Consider the following 26,461-nt stretch of genomic DNA (forward strand, 5'->3'; position numbering starts at 1 on the left):
ACAAAGAGAGGCAATCCCCAAGCTATAGGGGTGTACTTCATGTGTATGGCTAGGTTTTTCTGGGGTTTCTCCCACTTGAAATTACAGACAGAATTCTTCAGAGATACATGTCAGTATGGATCCAATCCTAAAAAAAAAATTATTGTTCACTGTATTTACAGATTTACCAGATGCTTCTGATGGGCTTCCTGCCTTCTCCCTACCTGAAATACCCTTACTGTCCTCAATACTAATGAATTCTCAACACTACCTGGAGTTCCTTCCTGATGAGCTGTTCCAAGACCCAGGGTGTATGCACTAAGTCAGTCCTCCCTGCCTCCATAAAGCTCCTTGTGTTGTGCCAGATGTCACAGAATACAGCTGTGATAAATACACCCTCAGCCAGCATAGGACCCATGGCTCCCAAGATCTGCCACTCTAATATTACCCATATGGATTGTAATGCAATCTCATTGAGACCAACAGCAGCTTTGCCACCCCATTGTTACAGGCTTGGCAGGAGCAGGGATAGATTCTAAAACCACTCAGGGGCCCATGCAACTATTAACACAGCTTTTACCAAAGGAGAACTATTTGGTGTAACTCTCAAAGCTCATAAAGATTCAGTTTGCAATTGAAGCTAAAGAGAATTTTCCCACTGGAACCCAAATGCATGAAATTTTACTTCAATCATGATCAGGTCCAGTTTCCAGTGGACTACTGTAGTGAATGGACAGCACCTGAAACAAAATGAAAGGCCTGTGGCTTGTAAAAAGAAAATACATTATTTCAGGTCCAGAGTACTAGAGAGAAACTTGCTTAGATGATCAATTTCCTACTTTTTGAAGATCAGTATCTCTGAGCAAATTGCTCTCTTTTTTGCTTTTATCTCCTTGAATGCAATATGAATGGTAACAGCACAGCCAAAAAGGGCTTTCTGAAATACTGACTAATATATATGTATATATTCTGAAATATAGATGAAAAGTAGCATGGGGCACAGTGAGATTGCTGGGGTACTCAATGTCATTGTAACAAAGAAATTGTACTACGGAAGACAGAGGAGCCATACTGCTATCACAACATTCATTTTTACAGGGAATTCAGTGTGGGAACTGGGCATAACAACAGTGCCAGTCACTTCTAGGAAGCTTGGCAGGAATGAATTTGAGAACTAACACTAGCCCCCCACAGAGCCCTTTCTAGACACAGAGGTTACTTCAGGAACAAGTTCTAAGCAAAAGAAAAACAAAACAATGACCACATGGTGTAATAGTGTATCTTTTAGAGCGGCAGAATGCCTTTGATCTTCAGCTTCTTTTGCTCTAGAAACAGAATCACTGTTGCATTATATTTCCTCCCCTCTTGAATACAGAAATATACATCTTGAGTGACAGTGACTTTTTGCCTCTTGCAGGCTGTACTGAGGGCCTTATGGATTGATCCATTCTCCCAACTGGGAAATAGAAGAAAGCAGACTTTATACCTGGCTTGAGGGCAAGTCTTCCATCTTTCATAATACTCTGTCACATAGGTAACCCAGGATGTATTTGACAACACAGTCATCACATTGTGGGACACTAACAATTTACTCCTTGAATTAATCCCTTGGCTTTAATCCTCTGTGAAGTACAGTACACCAGAAGAAAGAGAAATTTGTACCTTCTGAAAAACACCTGTGGGTGCACCAGTTTACCACTTGCTCTGTTAGCGCTTGCTAAAACATGCCTACACACGTGAGCTTAATCATACCCCCCCATACATGAATTCAGCTGACACAGTATTAAAGAGAAGTCCTATTTTAATAGATGTAACTCAAACACAAGTTTAGACAACTCTGAAGAAGCTGAGCAAAAATAAATTTTATAAAACCTTGTTCTTATAAGTGAACTTGTAAAAACACGGACAAGCAGTCTGGTCTTAACTTTAGGTAGGTCTGCATGGTCCTAGCACTGCTAAGTCCCACAAGTGACATCTCTGCACACAGCCCAAGTCACGACACAAAACTCCAGGAACAATGTGGGCACTGACCAACACCCCCTCAAATCCAACACTCACCCACACCCCACACGCTACAACCTGAAAGCAACCCAATTTCCCAAGTTTGCATGCACAACTAACTCAGCATAAAGGACACTGCTCCCCTAAATGCTCCACTTGGGAAATGCACAAGTTTTGGGAAGCAAAAGTAAGGAACGAGACCCACACGTTGCATTTGGCATCAGGAGAAGTTGTCCGGGAAGACGGGGGAAAGAAACAACGTCCCTGCTGCTGCAAGGAGTCACTGAAGGGTGAATAAACGTTTTTAAATGCGACTGTCACTTACTTATCCAGGACGAAGTAGAGATCAAAGGCACCGTGACAGGAGCGCTGCTCTTCTTGCTCTTCCTCCTCCTCCGGCCGGGCGCAGCAGATTAGGCTCCCCATTGCCAGCAAAAAGCAGCACAAAAATGCCGCTTTCTCCACACTGCTCCAGCAACTCGCCATCTTTTCCCTTTCCTTAATTCTTCCTCCTCCCCCAGTCTCTCTCTCTCTCTCTCGCTCTACAAATCTTACAGGCGCTTCGGAAGCACCAAGAGCAGAGGAAAAAAAAAATCAAAATAAAACAGAAAAAACAGAAATCAGTAACTTCAGGATCTCAGCTCAACCCTGAGAGCCCCAGGCAGCCCTGCCCGCGGGGCGCCGGACCGCTGGCTCCGGGCAGGGGGCTGAGCCCAGGCGGATGGTCCCCAGAGCCCAGTCCCCCTTCCCTGCCCGGCTGCCCCCAGCGCCCCAGCCCCGTCCCGCGAGGAGAGAAGAGGCTCCTCTCGCACGGGCCGAAGGCAGGAAGGGGCAGAGGGAGGGGAGCGGGAGGAGGGAGACAGGATCTTAGGGGGGCAAGATGAACCGGGACTTTCCTGTTCCGGGATACCGATATGGCAAAGGCTGCAGCTAGCGACGGACCGAGCTTAGGGACCACTGCCCGACGCCGGCGGGGCACAGGGCGGGCATTCCTGCCTCCTTCCCTCTCGGACTGCCCTCGGGGCAGGACAGCGGGGAGCGGGCAGGGCACTCCGCCGCCGGCGGGCACGGAAGCCGGCCGGGGGCCGGGGCAGCCCAGCTGCATTCCGGAGCATCGCTGCGCGTCCTGCTAAGCCTCTCTCCAGCAGGCTCGGGAGCGGCTGGAGCCCAGAGGAGGTCAGAGCTGAGGGGTGGCAGAGCACAAGGCAGAAAGAAGTTGCTGTCGGAGATGGGCGTCGTGGCAAAAACCTGTGACAAAGCGGAGGTGGGGGGCACAACGCGAGAGGGCACTTAAGAAAAATCTGTTTGCATCTGAGTGCAATTAAAAAGATTATTGCTTGGGGGCGGGGGTAGGGGCAGGTTTTCACGGTCCTCTCGTGCCACAGCAAATTGTTCCTCTTCATGGAAATCTTAGTTTACTTACACTGGAGTCTGAACACATCCTGCAGGCGATGAGTTATGATGAAATGAAATCTCTTAATAGAGGCTTTGCACAGTAGCATAATCACTCCCCGCCTGATACGCGCAGGTTACAAAGCGCTGCCCTAAAGAGATTGACCATCTCATCTGGATGCTGTCTCCAAAGTTTGAATAATTAGTGGCTCCCAGCCGCTTCCCCCTCCCCCACAATCTCTGCAGCCCCTAATTAATGAAAAGAGCCACGGGGAGGGATGCGAGCAGAGTCACTTTACATGACAGAGTTGGGGCTAGACATTTCTCTCTCGGGGCGAGGCTCCCATCGCCAGTCAAGGAGGAGGGAACCCATCCCCTGTGGGGTGCTGGGGCGCTGTCCCACCGAGCGCAGACCCCGAGCACGGAGCGCTTCGCCGGGGCCTGTTCACCCGGGAAGCCGTGCCATCACGCTCCAGCCGGGAGCCGCTTCCACGCGCCTGCAGCAAAAAGCGACACCTCCTGTCCCCGACAAAGGTGGCACCCGCGGGGGGCACGGCCCGCCCGGGCGGGGCTGCGGGCGTGGGACGTGTGCGCTGTTTCCCCACGCACACGGCAGCCCTGCCCGCTCCGCCCCGAGTGTGCGGCTCTCCGGGGAGCGGTGCGCTGCCCCCCGCAGCCGGCGGGCCCTGTCCCTGTCCGCCCGACCAGGACACGCGTGGGCGCGGCGCGCCTGCCCCTCGGCGCGAAGCCCCCTGCCCGTGGCAGCCCGCGCCCCTCCAGCACAGCAGCCTCGGCGTGCTTGGTGCGGTGACTTGTGCTGCCGCCCGCCAGTCTGAAATACAGCTTGCACTTCAGGGAAGGAAGAAACTCGATTTCAGTTGCGTGTTTCTGTGCTGGACCGAGTTCAGACACAGCCAACCGCGGCGGCGGTCGGGGACTTATCAAGGAAAGATTAGAGGGTCCACCGGCTTTCAGCCGCTTTGCCTGGTTTAACTATGCACAGCTAAAAGCTGAATGCACTGCTTGAGCTCACCACTTGAAAGGTTTTTTGAGCACTGGCCAGTTGAGACCCAGCGATTACTTAGATCATGGAGAAATAGAAAAAACCCACATCCTCCCTGGCGACATTCACAAAAAATGAGCAAACGGCTGCTGAGCAGTAGGAATCCCTCGTTTCCCCCCGCGCCGCCGGGCTTCGGCCTCGCCGGTGCCCACTAGTGTCCGCAGCCCGCCTGGTACTCGGCACCCCCCGCCCGCGGCAGCCGTCCTTCCCCGCACACAACGCAGCCTTTCAAAACGAAATAAAAATGCTCGTAGCGTCAGATTCCCTCGGTGCCTCGAGAATATCAGATTGTATTGTAAGACTTCGCGATAAGACGTAAGACTTCAAGGGAGTCTCCAAAGCAAAGCGAGGCACTGCCGAGAAAAAAATCACTATTTTTCCATAATGTGCACTGCCCTTCTCTAGGCTCTGACATATCCTATGATTGTGCAAAGAGAGATGGCCTGCTCATCTGCCTCCTCCAAAGGGCCCGACGAGAGGGCATGTTTTAATGCTAGGTGGGCGTATGTAAAAGCAAGGACACGGCTGAGTTCTCCCTCGGTCGGTGCTGGGCAGAAACACCCTGGGGAATGTGGGGCTGTGTCTTTGCCAGGGCCCCTTCCCTGCTCCTCCATCCCCTGCCAGGAGGGCTGGGCGCGGCGGGAGCTTGGGGCCCGCCTCTGCAGAGCCAGAGCCTTCTGTTTCAAACAAGACAGGTTTTCCGAGCGGCTGTCACACCCCGGGCAGGCCTGTCCGGCCCCAAGCCCGAGCGAGGTTTGTGTGGGGTCAGGAGGGGCGGGCCGGGCCGGTGACCCGGGCACTCGGAGCCATTTGATCGTGTCTTGCTCGAAGGAAAATCACATCAAACACTAGGAGAGCTGACTGTAAGGTGTGCATCTCACCCTCCTTGGGGCACAGGTTACCTCAGTGTACTGTCTCACAGTGCTTCAAGCTCCCGTAAGGCAGGTGACCACATCTAATGGTTCCTTCTTACACCTTCTGTTGCTATTTGCATAAAGGCTGCAAAATTATAAATTCTTGCGGTATGAAGTGCAGTGGGAATTGTCCATCCCAGTTTCCTGACACCTGCATCCCAAATCAGGTGATGTTTCCCAAGCAGTGTTAGGAGATGCCACCACCACACCGGTTCCTGGGCGGGAGGTAGGATGCAGAGCTTCCAGGGTGGCTGGGCTGCTACCAAACCCCCGCTGCCCTCAACAATGCTGTTCCTTCGGCCCGAGCTGAATTTTAAAAGAGAACAGGAACTCTTGAGTTCATCCTCTATAATCCCTGTATCACAGAACACAGCGAGAGTGGTTCGCCCTCATTATTGGTATAAGATTACTCTTCAATTGCAGTGAAAATCCATCCTTTCAAAAGCATTAAAGGGTTGACGTTTCTTTTCCTGATACAAGCCCATATTCAGATTACACAGACACTAATCAAATAACCCGGGTTATTTCATTTGTCAACATGTTCATAAAAATCTTCTACCAGGCGTTAAAGGCATTTATATGGAACGACATCTTTCAAAAGCAATGTCGCTAGTCCAGATTTAGGGTATATTTGATTATGACAAGACGTTTGATGGTTTTATTTTGCATACCAGCTGTGCCACAAATCATTTCATACCTCAAAGTCCTAATTTTTATCCTGAGAGTATTTTCTACGAAGCAATTGTTTTTATTTAAGCGGCTCTTGTCAATACCTGCAGCTCCGAGAAGAGCCTTCGATTCAAAAGCGTTCTCAGATGATCTAAAGGACAAGTGGGAAGGCGGCTTTGGAGATGGTTTTGTTTGGTTTATTTCGGCGTGCGTGTGTGTGGTTTCCCGCCCCCAACTTTAAAAGAAACTCCTCGGTTCATGGTACCGTTAGAAGGGGAATCCCGTCCACCTTGTGGCTCCCCCGCGCTGCTGTCCGCAGCCGCTGCGGGATGCCTTCCGCTCGGCCAGGGCTGCGAGCCCCCGCGGGCGGGGCGGCAGCGGCTCCCGGGGGAGGGCTCCGCCTGGCCGGCAGCGCGGGTCGGGGGCAGGAGCTGCGGTAGGCGTTTCCCGGGGTCTGCTCTGGGCGGGGAGCCGCGGCGGGAGGAGGGTGCCGGCGTGCTGGGGCGGTGCGGCGGCGGGGGGCTGCGGCGCGGCTGCTGGGGGGCCGGGCGGCCCCTGCGGTGGGGTGAGCTGAGGTGAGCTCTGCGCGGGCACTTGTCCGTAGCGGGATCCTGGCAGAGGGAAGGGGCGCGGCGGGACCCCCGGCGCCGCAGATCCCCCGTCCCCTGCAGCGGGACCCCCAGGTGAGCGGGGCCGGGGCAGAGGGGCCGGGCGGGGGTCTCGGCGCGGCCGCTGCCCCTGCAGAGCGCGGCGAAGCGGAGCAGCACCGTCCGTCCCGCCCGGGCGCGCTGCGCTCCCCGAGCCGCGGAGCTACCGGGGCCGGGCCGGGCCGGGGCCTGCGCGGGGGTCCCCGAGCCGCCCCGGCGCTGCCGCACGGCCGGGACCTGCCCGGGGACAGGGACAGGGCTGGGCTGCCACGGGCCCGGGAGTGGCCGGGGAGCAGGTGAGGGCACGGAGGTGACCTTTGCTGGCTGGTGCCTAGCCCTGGCCGTGCCGCCGCCCGCTCCGGTGCGGCTGCGAGGAGCCCGGGCAGAGCGGCCGTGCCCGCCGGGGCTGCCGGGGCCGTGCCGAGCGGAGGGGGAGGCGGGTCCCCCTCGGCAGCCCCGCCGGCAATCGCGCTTTTCCTCCCTCCCGGCTCTCTCCTCTCGCCGAGAACTCTCGAGCATCAGTTGCTCTTTTTATTGGTTACAGCGCTCCTCAGCCTTCCAACTTCGACAGGTGATCAGAGCATCGTGGCTGTTCTAGGTACTTACCTAGGGTCTAATTGCTTTTATGAAATTGATGAACTCTGTTTGGAATAGCTGTCATTGTTATTCTCTGTGTGTGTGTATTCCTTATATCACGGATATTCATGTAGTAGAAATTTCTTACTTAAGGTAGGAGCTGCTATTGCTGTCACTTTAAAATGTCACATTGATCTTTAAATTTTCAAATCTTTATATTAAAAGGTTTTTGTAGGAATTCAGTCCACTGAAAATGTTTGAAGCATTTTAATGACTTTTTTTCTGTGAACTGACAGCTACTAGTTGAAAGAAATGTCAATAGAAACTTGCTGGAAGATCAGAGTTTTTAATAGTTTTGTATTTTTAGTATAGTTGCTTTCAAATAAAAAGCAGTTGCAGTCATGCATGAAATTCACAAATGAATAATCAATTCTGTCTCAGGAGCTTTCCCTTATTTTTGGCTTTTAAAAATGTAACACTTGACAGCTTTTGTTACCATGTATTAAGTATAACTGGTACTAGAGAGAGGAATAGAGCAATTTATTTTGGCGGTAGAGTAATTAAATTTATGATTTTTAATGTATAAAACTACACCAAAGCATAAGCTGTTATTTGAAAATGCAATTATTTTTTCGTATTCAACAATTTTCCATTATTTCAAAGCAAATTAAAGCTGCCTTATGGAACTCTACAGAGATATAATTTTCTAGAGAAAATAGTTTTGTAGCCATAGAAATATTAATGTAAAGTCAAAATATTTAGATCCTGTTAGCTGAATGTAATATAAGCAGATGAGAAAGTACAAAAATAAATTATGTGTAAGAATTACAGAGTGTACCAAAGATTTTGCAAAAGAAATTAGTTGGATAACTCCTAGTATTTACAGATGGATATTTCCATGTCTGTAATGCTGTGATTCTGTTAATATAATTTTCCTACAGCACAGTCTTATGTTACCTGCAATTGCTATTGATAAACACCAGGTCAAAGAACAAAATATTTTGTTGGAAAACAAACTATTTCAGGTAAGACCTGTTTTAATTTACAAAATCATTTTCAATTAAAAGGTTTCATTGTAGTGAAAAATAACTTATGTTGCTTCCCACAATTTCACCTTGCATAGTGTCCTTCAGCTCTGTCACTTGTTTTTATTGGAGTTGATATCATGTAGTAAGTTTGGCACAATTGTAAGTAAGATTAATGTAAGTTAATGCCACTTAGTACTGTTGAAGAAATCTTCAGCACCAGCCATGTGGAAGTAACTGATCTTTGTTTAAAAATATTTCTTTTAAAATACAAATTATAAACATGCAAAATCACAAAAAAATAAATAGGTGTATGTATGGCTTAAATAGGTGTATGTATGGCTATATGTTCAGCTATGAACACAGGTATATTTGTAGATATATTTCCATCTTTATGTATGTGCTTACACACCACATGTATATGCTTTTCTGTCAGAAAGAAACATTTGAACAGATACTACTTTTTTTTTTAAAGCTGCCAAAATGAATAGCAGGACTCTTAAATAGGGTCATATCTTAATGTATCTTTAAATTGAACCAGATAAAGTAACTTTGAAGAATTTCTGAAAAAGAGACATCAATATGAATTGTATGAAGAGGGAAGACAAGTATTTATGAATGTTTTCACAAGTTACACATTTTGGTTCAGTCTGTTTGTGTTTGGTTCAGCCTGTTTGTGTTTCATTCATGCTGTTTGTGTTTGGATCATGTTGTTTGGTTGGCTGTTGTTTCTCCATTTGCTGTGGCTGCATACAGGGAATGGTGGTTTTGTCTGCATGGATGCCCGGGTGAAGGAGCCAATGCACAGATCTATGTCAGAACAAATGTGTTAGCACAGATTACTGTGGTCAGGGCTGCTGTTTACGTGAATCAAGGATTTTGCTGAAAGCAGGCACACACATCTGTGTGACAAGTAACTTTCCTAGACTGTGTGACAGATGAATGGTTGACTTCTTTGTTCCCCCTCTCATGGAATAACATTTGCTTTCTGTTCTTTTTGGATGTCCCTGTAAAATTCAAACTTCCTGTGATGTTTCAGAGCATTATATCAATTGCTGAATGGTGAACAGTGCCAGAGCAGCAGGTGCAAAACCAGACCAAGTCTCTGAGGTGACCACCAGAACAATTCAGGCCTGGATATGAGATACTGTAAGCTCTGAACTGAAATGTATCCATACAGTGTATGGCATGTACAGCTGTATAAGCAGTTGAAATTATGTATTCATAACATTCACAGTTTGATATTCCTCAGTCCTGGCTGAAAAATTAAAATAAGCTCCCTTTATTCTACAGAAACCCAGTTTTTTCCTTTATCCTACAGAAACCCTGTTTTTTAGGTCTTAGGCCTTGAAACCACAAGAGTGAAGTGGTGGATAAATGCACTGCTTCAGTAAATAGAGCAGCTGTAAGCCAGTGAAGAGTCAGCCCTTCACACAAAAATAAAGTCTTTGAAAGCCAGTGGACTATGGAGCTGTAGTCATCTCCTCTTTATGCACAGGTGGATTGTCTGATTTATGAGTGACTTGTACAGCCCAGTACCATCCAACAGGGTCCATTAGATCAGACACAGTGCCAGACAGAAGCATTTATTCTGTCCTTGGGACCAACCCAACTAGAAAGGAATATTGACATTTTATGCATCATGAGGCCAAATTCCTAGACCCAGTCTGTTTGAACTACCAGGATTGCAGAAAATAAGTGTACTTCATCCTTTCCAATGGATGCAGCATGTTATTACTGTTGCTCATTGTCCAGTTTGAAGTATCAAGAGTTTTCCCAGTGCTTGCACTCCATTTCTTGTAGTTGAGCACTGGAAGAGATGGAACAGAGACATCAGTGGCCCTGTTCATGTTCTGTCAGATTCAAAACCTTCAGCTAAATCCAGGGAGGCATCATGGGGAACTGTGCAGAGACTGATGCATCACACATGGCAACAAGGGAGTATTAACCAGGCTTTCCAGCTGTGTGGGATAGCCCATTGCTTTCCTACCTACTGCATTTCTGGCCATGGAAGAGAGTGGAAGTAGAAATAGGTGTTCAGTGTGGAAATTCCAAAAACCAAACGGCAGCCCAGCACCCCATTGGTGCTGGGCTGCCATTTGAGAGCCAGTGGGGTGAGGGTATTGGGACTTGTTCAAATCACAGTTATTTTCTCATCAAACCAAATTTGATGCTCAATCCCAGGCATTTTGTTCCTGGATATCGGGTAGAGACTGGAAAATGCATCCTCTTGGAGACATAATGTATCTTCATCTGCTTTGGAGAGGGACGTCTGTGTGTCTGTGTGGCAGCTACCATCAGGAGAGAGGCCACTTCAACTTCCCTATTCTCAGAGAAAATAAGAACAGACCTGAAAGCTTTTCTTTTAGTTTCCATTCCAAATGGTTCCTGTGTGTCACGAGACTGGTTGAAAGCAAATGTGGAGCTTGAGGTATTTGTTCATTTCCAATCAGCAATTTTAGCTCTGTCTTCTTCATTATTCCCACAGAAGTTTGAGAGATTGTTCATAATAAAAAGATTTGGCAGTTTCATGATTCACTAGGCTGGGTATCCAGCCAAGATATAATGATGGTTCATCAAAAGCTGTCAGCCTACATTGCATGTACTGGGGATTTCAGATGATGGAAGACAATTTGAAGACCACACAGCCTTAAAATAGTAAGAACTGGAGAACTGGTCCCTGAAGGTATGGGGATGATACAATAACAAAGTCATGAGCACCCCATAAACTTGAAGGTCTCTAATTCACAATAAAACCTTCAAAAGGGCCCAGTTTCTAAAAGCTCAAACTAGACACCAAACTCCACACCCCGAGCTGCCTCCTCATAATTCCTGAACAATCTAGGCAGTGAGCTTCCCTGTTTCTACTCATTATTTTTAGGTACTTGTCAGGTTAGAGTTGTGCAGCTGCTGTACAGAGAAGTGTGAAGAAAGAAAGCTGGGGAGGCCTGGAATGCCAAGGGAAGACCACTTCCATGCATCAGGCTAGTTCAGTCCTGATTGTATCCCATTCCTCCAGATTCTGTTCATCTCTGCAGTCAACAAATTCCTCCTTGATGCATAGTTGTATTTCCTTCTACTTCTTCCCAGATGCCTAGCTCAGGTAAGCACATCAGGCAAGTGTGACTGAATCATGCCAGGAGAACAGGGGATATGTTAGATGAGCAGTACATCAAGAGCAGTGAGGAACTGAGAAGAGAGGTACTCAAAATATGCCCCAACTGTAGCCCTGGACTGCAAAAAAAGGGTAAAAATTCCAGTTTCCAGGTTTAATTATTGTTCTCTCATTGACCTCATCAGTGCTAATTAGGCTGTTTTTAATGCATGGATGTGACATGGCTCACTGGAAGGAAAGGGACCTGTGGATCAGCAACCTTCTTGCTTCTCTGCAGGATCACCACTGGGATTCAAATTGTGACCAGTAAAAATGGGAAGAGGAAGGATCATAATCAAAGCTCAGAAATTCGGGGTGTGTTGTCTTATGTCCATCTCAAAGATGGACAGGTTGCTAAACCTGAGACTCAGAAATGAGTGACATATGAGTAGTTTTTTTTTTTAAATGCAGAGAAATTCTTTCCAAGGTAATCCAAGATCTTTGCATACTCTGCTAGGGATACAATATCTGTCTGAGTGATAGCAAACCAAACCCCCAGATGGCTTTCTTCATCCCATAAAGGCTGGGAATGGCAACACATAGCTGTATCTCCAAGTGTTTTTGTACAATCTTCTTCTTGTGTATGGGATTTTCAGCAGTGAAGGTGCAAAGAAATAATTTTGTGCTCAGAACGACCTGACTTGCACCCAAGCTGAAGCACATAAAGTTTGTCTTGCAGTAGCAGTGAGCTAAAAGACATTACTTCTTTAGACTTTTCATGCTTTTAAAGCACTTCTCAGCTTGTGATTGAATTTAGGAAACAGGGTTTGGTTTCAGGATTTGTTTCATGGGTTCCGGGATTATTTTTTAAAGCAAGAATTCTCCATTCTTTTATTTGATTCCCTGCCAGTTTCCTTCAGTTTTTTGATTTTTCTGCTTTGCAGTTCACAACTTAAATAAATGGAGAAGAAAACCTGGTATAGAAGAAAAGCAATTGTATAAAACCCAAGAATAGATTTTCTCACTTTTCTATTTTGTATTCCCTTGAAATTTCCCTCATGTGTAAAGAATCCTCAGTTTCTTATAACAACAGAAAATAATAAATGCTGCAGACAGAACCACTCTGTCTGCATCAGCTCAATTCCTTTATTTTCTGTAGTTTATTATGCATGACACTGCACGTCTGATCATGGATTCCTCAGGCCAACAGACCTGCTATTGAAATCAAAGGCAGTTTTGGCAGTGGCACTGTCACAGGTTATGTGCTTCAGGGAAAATGCCATCACACTTTGGAGCAGAAAGGAGTAAGTTAAAAGGTGAAGGAAATGATGGCCCCAGTATTTAATATTTCTGTTTCATTTTTGCTTTCAGTTTTGTTGACATGGGAAACGCAGAGCTATAGTGTTTACATTAACCCCTGCTCTGGGGAAAGTCTGGAGTAGATACAGAAATGGTTGGGAAGACAGTGGGGTGATGGTTTCCAGGATCAAATACTTTGAATTATTTTTTAAAAGTATCTTCTGTGCCATTTTTTTTCCAGCTAGGATAATTGCTCTGAAAGTGATATAAAGACATGCAAATTAATCTACAGTTAAAATGGAAGTAAAGGTGAAAGTGAAGTAGTTACTGACAATTTTGAAAATCAAATTAATTTTTAAGAAATACTTTTTATTACCTGCTTGTGTTTTTGATTGTGAAGAGCAGAACTAGCTAAATAAGTTCTGGCTGAAACCGTTCCCCTCTTGCAAATGTGATTAATTTGTTTCCTTCCCACTTGCATAGTTGATCATAATACTGAGCAGGGCTACCAGTACCTTTAGGGCCACTAAGAAGCTCCAAACGATGCCACAGTTCAGTATGGTCACTGTGGCAAGGAGAATCGGGTCATGTCCTTTGAAAACAGAATTCAGGGGAGTCCTTGCTCAACTCAGTGCATTTGGGCATTCTACATTTGGGAATTTCCAGACATTTCTTAGGAGAGCTTGCAGTGACATCTGAAGGCCATGCAGTAGAAAACCAGGGATCTGAAAATTCCTTTATTTTCCTCTCTGGTAACATGTTTTTCTCATGAGGTACAGGAGCTATGTAAACACATTTCAGGAAGGTAGAAGTTGTATCCCTAATTAGTTAATGGGATGCTATGCAAGTGCTAGGAAAGGGGGAGAGACTAGGAGAAGGCTATCTTTGGAGTTCCAGCTTGGAAGAACACTCAGGAAACCAAAAGCTGACTAGCAGTTTGTGTGCTGTTCTGGAGGCAAGCAGGCTGGGAGCATTTGCTGTGAGCATCATCTATTTAATGTGCTTTTTGATGGAACATTCAGAATTGCATAATCCATAGGGAGTTGCCTGCCCATAGGTCCTTGTTCTTTGACAGATCTGTCACACTTCTCAGAAATCAAGATGCAAAATCCATCACTCAGGGACATGGTATATGTGTATCAGATACTGTCTGGGGGATGAAGAGTCTATTAAACAGCAAGTCCCTAAACTCATCCATATGAAGAATTCCCATCTGTGACAGATAGAATATGGAGAGTACCCATAACAGGTGATCTGAGTCTAATGTGCTACTAAAGCACTATAAATATTCATTTTATTTCAGCCTCTCAGAGATGTCTGTGGGTGATTCCAGAGGGATAGGAACTGCTCATGCAGAACCTGAGTGGGAACAGCAAGATCATGTTGTAGGTGGGGGGGTCCTGGGAAGCAATGGCACTCCCAGCTCTGGCAGTTTGAGGCAAGCATATCATTGCCTGCAGGATGCAGAGCTGAAGATCTGACCTTCACAATGAAGCCTGTGGTACAGTTCTGTAAACTTTGCTATGTAGTAGAAGAGTGAATGAAGTTATATGTACAACAGCTAGTGAATCTGTAAGAAATGAAGGCACAGCAGATTTATTGCTCATTAAAGGAGGTAGCCAAAATGTGGAGATCAATGGCATTAAGACAAGAGTAATCCGTTGTGTGAAGTCATGGGGAACAGGCATTCTCTGTTATGAGAATTTTCTCTCTTCTTCACTCACTGGGAAGAATGTGAGTGATTCACCTACTTCAGCCTGTTAAATTATAATAGCAGGCATTCTAGCATATCTTCTCCATTTCTCATTATGACTCCATTTCCAAGTTCTTAATTAATTTTCTTTGACTATGGAGACTGTTGGCAAAAGTGTGAGATTTGCATTGAAACCAAATTTTGTAATTAAACAAGACCTCAAGTACTGGGTTCATGGTTTGGTGTAGAATTCTCATTCAGGCTCAAGTCTGAAGTTCCTGAAAACTTAAGGGAGGTTTTATTAAAAAAAACCTCTAAACATCTTGACTGTGGCTGAAATTTTGGCTTTAGATTATAACCAGATAAAAAACATGTAGAGATTCAAACTTACATCCAAATTGAGGGGAATTTCAGATTTTTCAGATTTATATTCTGGCCTATTTACACATTTTTTTTCCTAGCCAATTTCTTCCGTCTGTTCTGAGTGTTGTGGGTGCTGCTGCTGTATTTCAGCAGCTCTGAGATCTCTGCTGGTGGTTTCAAGGTACGAGGTTTGCATTGACTATTACACAGCCTTCTGCACTGGCAGGTGCCACAGTGTAGTCACATCCTGCTGATCCTCTCTGACAATCCAGCAGGTGCCCTCTATTTCAGTTTTCTGTGGTAAGGGCAGCAGCTACCAGAGAACCCCTACCACCTCTCACCTGTGCAGGAGGCAGGACTTGTTCCAGTTCTGCCCTGGATGAATCTGCACTTTGGAATGGAGACCCCTGAACGAGGGCAGGTCAGAAAACCCACAGGATGCAGCACATCCCTTTGCAGAGGTAGCAGCTCAGGTTTGAAAGCAGTACAGTCATGTTTGCTCACTGTTATCCCTCTGCTGGTGAGCTTGGCTTAGTGACAGAAGCTGAAATCTTGTGGATGCAGAGGGAAGAGCTTTCTCATGCTCTTTGAAGACTGCAGAAAAAGATTCACCCTTTTTCTTCTAATGATGTTGCAGAGGATCCCCACTCTCCACTCTAAGTACCAGTAGCACGTCTTCAGCCAACACTGTGAAAAGCCAAGACTGTAGATTTAAATGACTCTCCCTACCTGACATAACCCTGACCAGACCCTGTCAAACCCAGTAGCTGAGGAGGCACCCAAGCTGCTGTTTGAGCAGAGGCTGGCAGAGAGAATGACCCACTCCGGAGAGAAAGGATTCCTGCCTGACAGGGTGCTCAGAACCTGGGGCTGCACATTGCACGGACAGCAGCGGAGATGGGGCTGTCCTGCTTCGCGGGACACTGTGTGATGCTGAGATGTGACACTAGATGGTGCATTCGCCACGTGATTGGAAAAGAGGGCTCTTCCCAGTGCCTTTGGAGCAAGGCTGACGGTCACTGTCCCATCTGCTGCGTAATCACAGCACATCCTTCCCACAGCTTTTCACAGAAGTGACCCTTCCATGCAAGAGTCAAATTTCGTGCTCCCACAGCTGCCAGGATGGCACTTTGAGACTTTGGCAGTTACACATGTAGGTTTGGGGGATTTTTTGTCTGAGCACATACTAAGTTAACAAGTAATTTAGAAACAAGCAAACTTTAATGTCATATTGAGTTCAAGGGATGCTTGAGGTTGGATAGAGGGCATGTGTTATCCCAGTCTGGTTGTCTGGTTTAGGCCTTCCTCCTTCTGATGTTTATACATACTGAATGTCTGACCATGTATTTTATTATTTTTAGGGTAGGGTCTTAGACCTTGCCTACAAGGAATAAATTATACTGAATTAACTACCCTGATTTAGAAACTGATTTAGTTAAATCAGTGCAACTCTCCTGAGCACTTTATACCACTTCAGTTTAAGTCATGAGTCAGTGAGTAACAAGTCAATTCTGTTGGCAGAGAGTGAGAAAGATTAGACTAGATCTTCAGCCCTTCTATCTCAGTATTTAATAGGCTAAGGCCTTTCAGGGCTTGTTGCTGTTCTCTTTAATTTTCTCTGCCTAATGGACCTGATCCAGCTCTTGATGGCGTAAATGAGGGGTTTTCTATGACCTCCAGCTGGGAGCTGGAGATGGCAATATCTTTATTAGAAACCCAGAGAGGCTTAGAATGACAAATAACTCAAGCTTGTCTTCTCCTTGCTACATACTGAGTTCTCACATTGTGGCTCATATTGCAGAAGTTGCATCTACAATGACAAATATATTATTCTACATTCAGGGCTGGAAAATTTATCCTCTAAAGAGAGGAATCTCTACTAACATTGTGCTAGGCGTATCACTATGCAAAGAGTCATAATCTGATTTGATTTTCTCAACAACAGCTGACAACATATACTTTGAGGCAGGATGAAAATAATTCTTTTGAGGAATTTCCACAAATTTTGTGCGTTATGGTTGGATAGACTCAGGGTTCAGGTTATTCCTGGTTTCATAGCAGCTTAAACAGAAACTAGACTGATGTTGCACTCATCACAAAAAGCACAGCTTTTTCAAAATATGTTTCAAAAGTCTTGCTTTATTTTTTTGCTGTTCTCCTTCTCTACCTTTCTTCACACTTCTACAAAATATTAATAATAAGAAGGATATCTGAGAATATGCTTAAGAATATGCTGAGTTCTACTCACTCAAAATTTTGCTTATTTTTCCCAGATCTTCCTACTTCTGTCTGTAGAGAGCAGCGGTTGAACTCTTGGACTGTCTGCCTATTCCAGGAAGAGTAATTCACTTGTTTACAAACCTAAGACTTTGGTTTAGTGCAAACTTTCTCATTCTGAACTGGATGCTAATAAAGCTGTAAACTCTATAAGCAACAATGTCCTGGCATACTCTAACAATTCACCTACAGATCCTGGAAATCTTCGTATTTGAAGTAGTGATGCCACCTTCTACTTCTGTCTCTGTGCCAAATGTGATTTCTTGTGTTTTTTACAGGTTTAGAATGGAACTTACCTCTTTGCCTAAATTCCTTTGGACAAGTGACAACAAGCTTCTGCATCACCATCTTCCAGACATACTGGCTACTGTTCATACCACACAAGACATCCCTGAAGAAGTTGTTTTTGGACCATGCATGCTCCAGAACACCCTGCTGGACACTGTAGCTTTCATTGCTCTCAAGTGTTCTGACAGACGGAACATCCACTATGTATTTAAGGTATGAGAAAAATATGAATGGGTAATGTTAGACCTATCAAAAGAGGTACACCATCCCTGAGAAGGTAACTTTGCAAGGGGTAGGTTTTTGTTTTGTTCAGCACAAGTAACAGCTCCTTCAAAGAAAGGGCCAGTGCATTTCTGATTTATGAGCTGTAGACTGGAAAGACCTAAGGAAAACTCTGTCCTTTGCAGGAAGAATACAAAGTCCCACTTCTATGCTGATGGTTGATGGCCTGCTTCAGATCTGACTTGGAATACGAGGGAAGAGGGACAAACAGTTCAGTAATCTCTAGTTCAGCTTTTTTCAGGACAAAGGAGGTTTATCAGGAGGTGTGACAGCCTTGTGAGAACAGAGGGGGAAGACTGTGGCATTGCACTGATTCGTGCAGGTGGTACATTCACAGCATTTATTTGCATATCTAGACAACTGCTACCCCAGTGTGTTCAGTTATCCTTACAAGTGAAACCACAAGGGCAGTCAGACAGCTAGCCCACACACACTTTGGGCAGCCACAACTTAACTGCTGTTAGTACGTGGACTTCCTAAAGTCACTTTAGATCTGAATGTCTGTGTTACAGCTACACTTTTCAATCACTGTAGGGAAGGCAGAAACCCCTGGATTGTAATGGACTGTTAACTCTCAAACTCTAGTTCCCCAATTTTTTTTTTTTTTTGTTTCATAGCCACTGTTTATCATGCTGATCACTTACCCTGGCTTTCTGGGTCTTGGAGTGCCTTTCAGTCACTGTTGGTCTAGAGGAAGACAGTGAGGTGTTTTACAGTGTGAGGAAAGCCAATTTCCCATATTCTGTGGCATGGATGGATCTGGGAGAGATCTAGGTTTGCCTAAGATTCCTGTGCTCTGGAGGAGAGAAATCCCAAGGCATATGTGTAATATGGAAGATACAGTAGTTGGGAGATAACCTGTTCTACACTTCTGATTTAAGCAAATTAAGATGGAGAAGAAGAGGCTTCAGGGTTTATCTGACTGTTTTGAGTCTCTGGCACAAATTTGCTTTCTTGGACGGTGTTATTAGTACTCCAGGAGGCCAACAAACTCTTTGGAGAGAGACCTGCCCTGAAGTAAGGCTTTATTTTTGGAATATTTCTGTATTTCTCCGGGGAGTTTTGAATTACTGTAGAGAGAGCCTCAAAGGTTTTCTACATTGGAAGAGCCCTCTAGAGGGATGGCTTTAGTGTTTTTCTACACTTGAGCTAAGTAATTGCTATGCAGCAATGAAATTGGATGCCTGAGTTGGCTCAGCTCTCTGTCTTTTGGCAGTAAATACACGAAATTCAGTGCAAGTAGCTGTTTCAGATGCAATTGGTAGTCCCATATCCTGTTAACTACTCATAATTAAAAGTAAACCTCCCAGAAATCAGGAATTACCATTAGGCTCCTAAGTGTGTGTAGTAAATAATTAAAAATTCAATCATGATGCTATGTTGTCATCATGACACTGAAGTGCAAAACAAAAAGCGAGTTTTGCTCTGCTGGGTGTAGTACAAACAGAACACACATGAAAATGAATTGGCAAGGTGGATTCGTTGCAACTGGGATTTCTGTTCCTTATTGTTCATCAGCACTCCTGCAAGACTTTGGGGAATCTTATTTCTAACAAGGGTTTCATCATCTTGGGCTTTTTTGTTTAGACCAGAGGGGAACTTCATAATCTTTTTTTCCTAATTTTCTTGGAGACCTTAATTTGATCTCCTTGGCCCAGTTTGTACACTTGGGCAAAGAAGATGCCTTGGCAGCCATTGGCACCGGTAGCTCTTTTCACTGATTCCTCTGCCCCTTACAGTTTCTTGGGGGGTTTCAAGGAAAAGCCTTATTTTCTCTCTTCTCTTCCAGCATCTCCCAAGGGAGCCACATTCCTCCACAGCCCAGCTCTGACTGAGATGCTGGGCTGTGAAGGCCTTACCTCATATATGGGTGCAAAGGGTCCATCTGGGCGATCCAGGAGAGGGTGCATTTGCCGGGTTTATAGTGTCTCTAAACACATGGAAAAACTAAAGCTGGTTCATGATTCTAGCTGGCAGCACCCAGATCTTACCTTACATCTGGTACTCTCCTCACCTACTTGAAGCTGACTGAGCTCTTTCCCTGGAGTCCTGGAGGAACTGTGCTCCCTTTGACTTTGCTTAGAGCACCGGGTGGCTGCTCGGAATTTCTGAAACACAGCAACTAAAATATGACAGCCTCTGTCATAGCTGTTAGTTACAGCCACTGTGTGTGGGTGGGTGTTCCTGGGTTGCTGTCAGGCACTTGTATTTCTCAATCATTGTTAATTGCCATGGCATTTAGAGAGAACCAGTTTCAGGCCATGCTAATTTATTTTCTCTCTTACACTAAATAACTCTCATCCTAATGGTTTTTTAATGTTTCATTCTTGTATCCAAGCTACTAATGTGATCAAACTTTTCACGTAGGTAATAGTCAGTTAAAACCGGAGAAATAGTTAGCCAAAATACTGTTCCTGGTACCAAATACCAAAGAATGGCTGCCCTGCAATTAGTGGAAAACAAAGAGCTATACATTGCTTGGGGTGAAATTTAGATCATACTTGTCATTAGACATTTTTCATTTGCAAACTTCTTCCTTTCTAAACAATTACTTAGTGCTTCAAAAATTAGTTTTTATGCATATAAATGTTGCCTTTGACCACCCTGTGTTTTTAACCTTCAAGCTATGAAAATATTCCCTTTCAAATGTTGCAGAGGGCACAGACCTGCTGTGGTAAACACCAAGGAAAAACCTATAAAGAAATAAATAATTCCCTATTCCGTGTAATAAAGTAACTAAGATTGGAGTCACACACTGTGTGAGGAAGACAATGCCAAATGTTTTGTACTTACATTATTTACTTGTCAACCTGTGACTAAATGACTCAGGAGACCTATGGAGTAAAAATTATATGTGATTTAGGACTATGCTGTAATATACATACAGAACAGAAATTTAATTTGAGCAATAGACTTAATATTATTTTTTTAGCTTTTTAGTGCCTGACCTGAGAAATGTTTTTAAACTTAATTTGTTTGGTATATGTGCATGCCCACAAATTGAAAGCAAATCAACCCGTTGCAGCTCTCAGAAATTATTGAACAAAAAAAACTGATCTGATGAGGTTTATCTGTTTAGATACCTTGAAATTAATTTAATTAATCCAGTAAAGGTAAAATATAATTTTATTTCTGAAAAAAAGAGAAAGAGATTATATAAGTGCTTCTTAGTTGTATATATTAAAATCTGTATTTTATGTAATCTAGACAAACATATATGCAGATGTTTACTTGGGGTATTGAATCAAATAACCATAACTTTTCTTACACCCTCTGATCTATATCTTCTTATGTCACTGAAAAACTCCACATGCAACTGTCCTGAGTGTATGTTCATTCCCAGTTTCACACCGCACTGATCTGCACATCTCTCAGTCCCCAGGTCACAGCACTGGCACATCTCCTGACTCATATCCCCTTTTCATATCCCAAGGATGGAGACCCCTTCTTAGAGAGGATCTCACCTCCTGTGCCTCTGTGATCCACACCTGGCACAGTCCCATGGGATGTGTGCACAGGACAGGGCTAGGGACTGACCAGCACAGCAGGCCTGGCTTTGCCAGGGGAGGCTACTCATGAACATTGGTGTCCCCTCCTCCTTCCCACACAGCTGCATTCCCAGAGCTCTCAGCCCCCACGCTGGGGAAGCCTTCTCCCTGGGATGCCTTTGGATTTGGTGACACTGGCACATGTGTTGGGCTCACAGCTTTGTCATATGTGCTCAGTGCAAGGCAGAGACCAGGCTTTGTTCTTCGGTTGGATGCAAATCTTGCTTTGGGCCTCGAGACCTGTGACTTCCCTTCTTTGTGTCCTGTCTCACAGGTGGATGTTACATCTGTGCACAGTCCCACGGGACTGCCTTGGATGAGGCTTGTACAAGCAGCTGCCCACAGCAAGGAGCAGAACTTGGAAGCTTACTTGGAAAACAGTCAGTTATACTATCGCTCCACCAGGAAAATCAGCAAAAATGAGGAGCTGCTTGTCTGGTATGATGAGGAGCTTTCCAGCCTCTTGGGTTTCAATGAGATAAAAGCTCAGAGGCCCCAGAATGGTAAGTACTGAATCGCTGGTTGCAGGGGTCACTGAGGACAGAAGGGAGTCTGCATCTTCTTTAGTATGTGGTTGTCTTGTAATAACACAAAACATGTGCAAATCCTTAGCTGGTCTGCTAAGAGAAAAGACCTTCTGCTTTGAGGTTTGAGCTGGAGGCACGGATCAAGAAACAATTTGCCATTTTTAATGCCATTCTCATTGGTACTTTCTAGCAGAGGATGGTGCACTAGGGATTCATGCTGAAATTCTTGAGCTATGCAATGGAAATCTATGCACTTCAATAACTTAGAATCCTAAAAAGTCTAAAGTATCAGTTGGAAATAGGCCTTTTTTAGCTCATTGACAAATCAGGTATAGGCTAGTGTTCAGCTTTAATCTTGCAAATGAGCAGATCTTTAAAAATACATAACAAACCTAACAGTATTGCATGCAGCACAGTCTGCCTATTTAATGTTGGACACAGTGGAAATGAGGAAAAGAGCAAGCTTCAATTTCTGAGATGTTGCTGGAAATTCATTGCTCCAAAAGAAGTTGACCTAGAATTTGTTACAAAACTAAAAATCCAGATTACAGAGACACCATGCAAGTTAGTCAGGTCCATACAAGTCTGATTCCAGCTGTCATTTTTCCAAATTTTACCTGGTTAGACTGGAAGAAAACCCTTTCTGCATTCCCTTTAGTTGATTTAAACAAATTTTATATAGATTTGTTAGTAAAGGCATAGGTTGGTAAAGATATGCATTAGCAAATTCATATGGTAATGTGCTTGTCTGTAAATGAGTATTAAATTAATTCAGACACATTCATAGCAGGAACTGACTAAATCATTCCAGCTGGTTTCAGTGTATTCTGTTAGTTTCTGTGTGGACACACACTGCCAGCCCTTTGGATTTACCAGGGAAGAGTGTTACTTGCACAAGAAACACTATATCTAGACTCAAGACTTTAAACTCACAGGTATAATGCTCCACCATTTCAGCAGCCTTATTTTCTTATAAAAAGTTCTGCTTCTGTAGTTTGTGAAGTGATGTAAGCTGTGATGAGTCCCAAATTAGGAATTTTTCATTCTACCCAACCAATTTATGAAGTTTCCTATGTATCCCAGGCCTCAGGTGCTGTCTGGCATCACTTGCATTGTAAAACTGCTGTGTGGTGAAATAATGTAACATGGATATAATTTACAAGGGTTAAGGTGTACCATATTTGTGTGTTGATTGCTGAATTTTGTACCATCTGTTCATGGGCAGTCAATCATCCCAATGAACCAGAGGTGCAGTAGGTCTGAAGACCACAAGGAAAGAGTGTTCCTTATTCCTCCTGCCCATCACTGGCATTGTTTCAATTTGAACATCATTTTCTGTGCCATAGACATTTGTGCCTTAAGGCATATAACAGCTTGCCAAATAAGCATGAGTAAGGGCTTCAGGCATTAAGGTTGGATGATTTTTGAACAATATTAAACTTCCAGAGTATCCTAAAAATAGAGAGTCATGTAAAAATCTTTGAATCCTGGTCTAAAACTCATTATTGCTTGGATACATAGTGTTTAACATTCATCCTGAATGAAAGCCAGTGACTTAGTTAAGAAATGTACACCCAAATCTGGGTTTAGACTTCAAATCATTATAAAGTCTAAATGGTTTTATCTAGATCATGGTGTACTGGCCATTTTATGTACTTTTATGTAATATAATTACATTTTATGTAATAAAATTTAGGCTTGAAAGTCTAAATGGAATATTTCTGCCAGTAGCACGGAAGCATGGAAGCAAATAAGAATGAACCATTTTGCATAGCAGGAAGGGACCTGATTCTGCCCTGGCATTAGTTTTACCATGTGTAACCTTGTATGACACAAGAGGGGTTTCTGGGTTCCTGGTTTTTTGTGTCAATGACAGGATCAGGATCTGCATCCACCCATGATTCCACCTTTGCAAAACTCATCACTTGTTGTTTGTTTCTGCAGAGTTGAGATGCCAAGAGTGCGACCGAGTCTTTAAATGTGAGCATTCCTATCTGTCCCATGTCCGCTTCCTCTGTGTCCCAGAGAAGAGTGCTCTGCTATGGAGAAACTTCCAGAACCCTAAAACTGAAAAGGGCAGCCTAGCTGAGCAGACCACAAATTTCCACAGCCTGGCAAGGGACCTGGAAGTCAAAATGGCAGCTTGTAAAGATGATGCACATGGTGTTATTGGAGAAAGGAGAGCGAAATCTGAAGAGGCTGAGAGCAACAGGAGCAGGAAAACAGTGCTGTTGGAGAAAACCAATAACTTGAGTGAGGAACGTAACTGTGGGGGCAAGGAAGAGGTTGGGGGAGAGCATGCATTGGCTGGTTGTTTCAGGAAGCTTAGTTCAGGGAGGCAGTCAGCTAGGAAGGATGCTTTAGAGCAGAAGCAGAGTGCTTTCACTGAGGTCAGGAGGATGAAAGAGAAGCTGAGGAATGAGAGACTGCAGGAGCCAGAGCAGGAGGATGGCACGGCCCCTCTTGGTAAGGAGCAGGTGTCAAAGGAAGTGTTGCTGAACTCCTCTGGTAGTGCATTCTCCTTTGTTTGGCCCACCAGAGCTCGAGGAGAACAGAAGAGTGCTTTCAGCAAGCCCAGTAAGTGCGTAACAGAAAGAGCTGCAGTAAATTCCTCTCATCCCATGAGTGAGTCAACAAAAAGCCTGGGGGAGCTGTCTGGCTTCATTGCCACCGCAGACATCATGTGCTGCAGCAGTCTTCTCAATTCCAAGTTCTTTGTCAGTGATTTGTGTAATGCTCAGATGCTGCAGACAAGCATCACTCGGAGCAATGTTTTCCCATATACCTCAGAACCGTGGCTCAAGCAAGCAGGAGGACAGTTACAAAACACCACCACCACTTCCTCCTCCTCCTCCTCCTCTTCCTCCTCCTCCTCCTCCTCTTCTTCCTTGACTCTTCTTCCCCCCACCTTCACATCCTTTGGAGTGGCTGCCCAGAACTGGTGTGCCAAATGCAACCTGTCCTTTCGCATGACATCTGATTTAGTCTTCCACATGCGGTCTCATCACAAGAAAGAATATTCCTCAAGTGAATCCCAGTGCAAGAGGAGGCGGGAGGAGAAGCTGACGTGTCCCATTTGCCACGAGTACTTCCGAGAACGCCATCATTTATCCCGGCACATGACTTCTCATAATTAGAGCTGTGCAGGCAGATGTCACTAAGGGACCCCGCAGGTTGGATGAAGAAGGGAATGATAGTTCACTTAAATCCATTTCTTTTTGAGTTTACATTAATTTCTTTCAGGAAATCACTGTTTACAATAATTTATAATAGATGCTTTGCGAAAAAAATATTAAATGTTTACAAGAGTCTGTGTGGGTTTTAAGTTTTGAAAACTCAACCTAGCCCTTGTCAACCTATTTTTGAGGAAATAAAATAGTGAAAAGAATCCACATGCAGTGTTAATTTGCAGAGTAGGGACAAAATTATAGATTTGCAAACAGAGTTGTCTTTGCTTATATTTGATTTGCTTGTGTCTGTGCAGTACAACGTAAATACAGAAATAACAACCACCTAATTGAATGAGAAACCTTTAAGCATTAGAAAAATCAGAGCTTATATGTCAAAAGAAGATAAGTTACTATTTCTAGCAGAATTGGTGGACTCTTACTCCTTTATGTTAGCTGAATCAGCTCTCTTACCAAATTTTTAAGTTAAAAACTGACATCTTACCATCTCCTTGGCTTTGAAAGGGACCTGAGTTTTAGACTGTTTGAAATCTGTGATTGTAAACAACTGACTGGCAGACTGCCAAAGAGGATGGAACTTGTAAAGCAGAATATCCATGTTCTGTTCCAGGCTCTGCTGTTTTTGAAATGTCTTTTACACAGTGAAATCAACGTGGGTCTGTATCAAAATGTGACCTGTTTTCAAATATTCTAAGACCTGTGTGACTTTAGTAGGCAGACAGATCTGATGGGAGTAGAGTTCAGCCTGTGGTTTTCAGGTTATGGATATACCAAAGGAAGCAGGGTATCTGAGTTGAAATTAGCTACTGATAGATAGAATCTGCACAATTTAATTGTAGATGATAGGCTCTGTTCTGATAATTGCTAGAAGAGAAACACAAAATGATACAGGTGTACACGAATTGCACTGCATTGCACCACCTTGTCTGTCCTCTGGTTTCTACATGAGCCAATTCCACCTTTTTAAAAAAGAAAGTGGCATATTCTTTCTCTTGCCTGTCCATGAGACATTTTTCTTTTGTCTACTTTTTTTTGAGCTTTGCTGAGTCTTAGCAGTAAATTCATACTGCTCAGAGTGGGAGGAAACACTGTCTATTGTTACTGCAGCCCATCTAATTAGCCTTTCATTACTTTTTAAATCCATTTAGGGGCTTGATTTTGATAGTTTATGCCACTTTGTTCTTCAACAATCATTTCTCTTGTATAGTGTTTTTTCAGGTTGTCTGATGTTTTGGTGGCTTGCCTTTGAACCTCACCTGCCTCATCAAGGGCTACTATTCTCTTTCAGTTAGAGAATGATCAGAAACCATTCATTTCCAGCTGAGGGTAAAGGACATTTCAATATGCTCTATATGTTCCACTGTACTGATGATATACTCCAGTGGCTTTTGAATACTGGACAGAATTTCGAGTTGCCATGATGATGCCTTGCCTGATAATGCAAGTATCAGCATGTAAGTACGTCTGAATGAAAAAGGGAGACTGACAGTCTTAGGCTGTCAGCTGGAACCAACATAGCCCACTCACTGTCACCTCTTGGGAGATTTCTGAAAGTCAGGAGATTGTATTCTTCCCAATATATTGCTGTTGAACATTAATACATGGCTCTTTCCTATTAACATAAACATTTTTCTTA

At 44.4% G+C, this 26,461-nt stretch overlaps 2 protein-coding genes across 4 annotated transcripts in view; one reads left to right on the top strand and one right to left on the bottom strand.

Annotated features, from left to right (window-relative positions):
* ANTXRL (ANTXR like) overlaps positions 1-2,471 on the bottom strand; it is a 56,012-nt gene extending 53,541 nt beyond the window's left edge. The window contains exon 1 of the mRNA XM_066555050.1: positions 2,306-2,471. Within this exon, the coding sequence (XP_066411147.1) occupies positions 2,306-2,466 (161 nt within the window). The 5' untranslated portion in view covers positions 2,467-2,471. The remainder of the gene's footprint in view (positions 1-2,305) is intronic.
* Positions 2,472-6,617: 4,146 nt separating this feature from the next.
* ZNF488 (zinc finger protein 488) lies at positions 6,618-25,081 on the top strand. Of its 3 annotated transcripts, none has more exons than XM_066554861.1 (4): positions 6,618-6,701; positions 17,271-17,493; positions 21,385-21,613; positions 23,582-25,081. In XM_066554861.1, the coding sequence occupies exons 2-4, from the start codon at positions 17,278-17,280 to the stop codon at positions 24,772-24,774; spliced, it is 1,638 nt and encodes a 545-aa protein (XP_066410958.1). In that variant the 5' UTR covers positions 6,618-6,701; positions 17,271-17,277; the 3' UTR covers positions 24,775-25,081. The 3 variants fall into 3 exon arrangements, with proteins under 3 accessions (XP_066410958.1, XP_066410959.1, XP_066410957.1); XM_066554862.1 differs by lacking the exon at positions 6,618-6,701 and adding an exon at positions 7,156-7,263; XM_066554860.1 differs by lacking the exon at positions 6,618-6,701 and having other exon boundaries at positions 17,070-17,493.
* Positions 25,082-26,461: the final 1,380 nt, after the last annotated feature.

The sequence above is a fragment of the Molothrus aeneus genome, chromosome 8 (assembly GCF_037042795.1).
Source record: "Molothrus aeneus isolate 106 chromosome 8, BPBGC_Maene_1.0, whole genome shotgun sequence".
Classification (NCBI taxonomy): Eukaryota; Metazoa; Chordata; class Aves; order Passeriformes; family Icteridae; genus Molothrus; species Molothrus aeneus.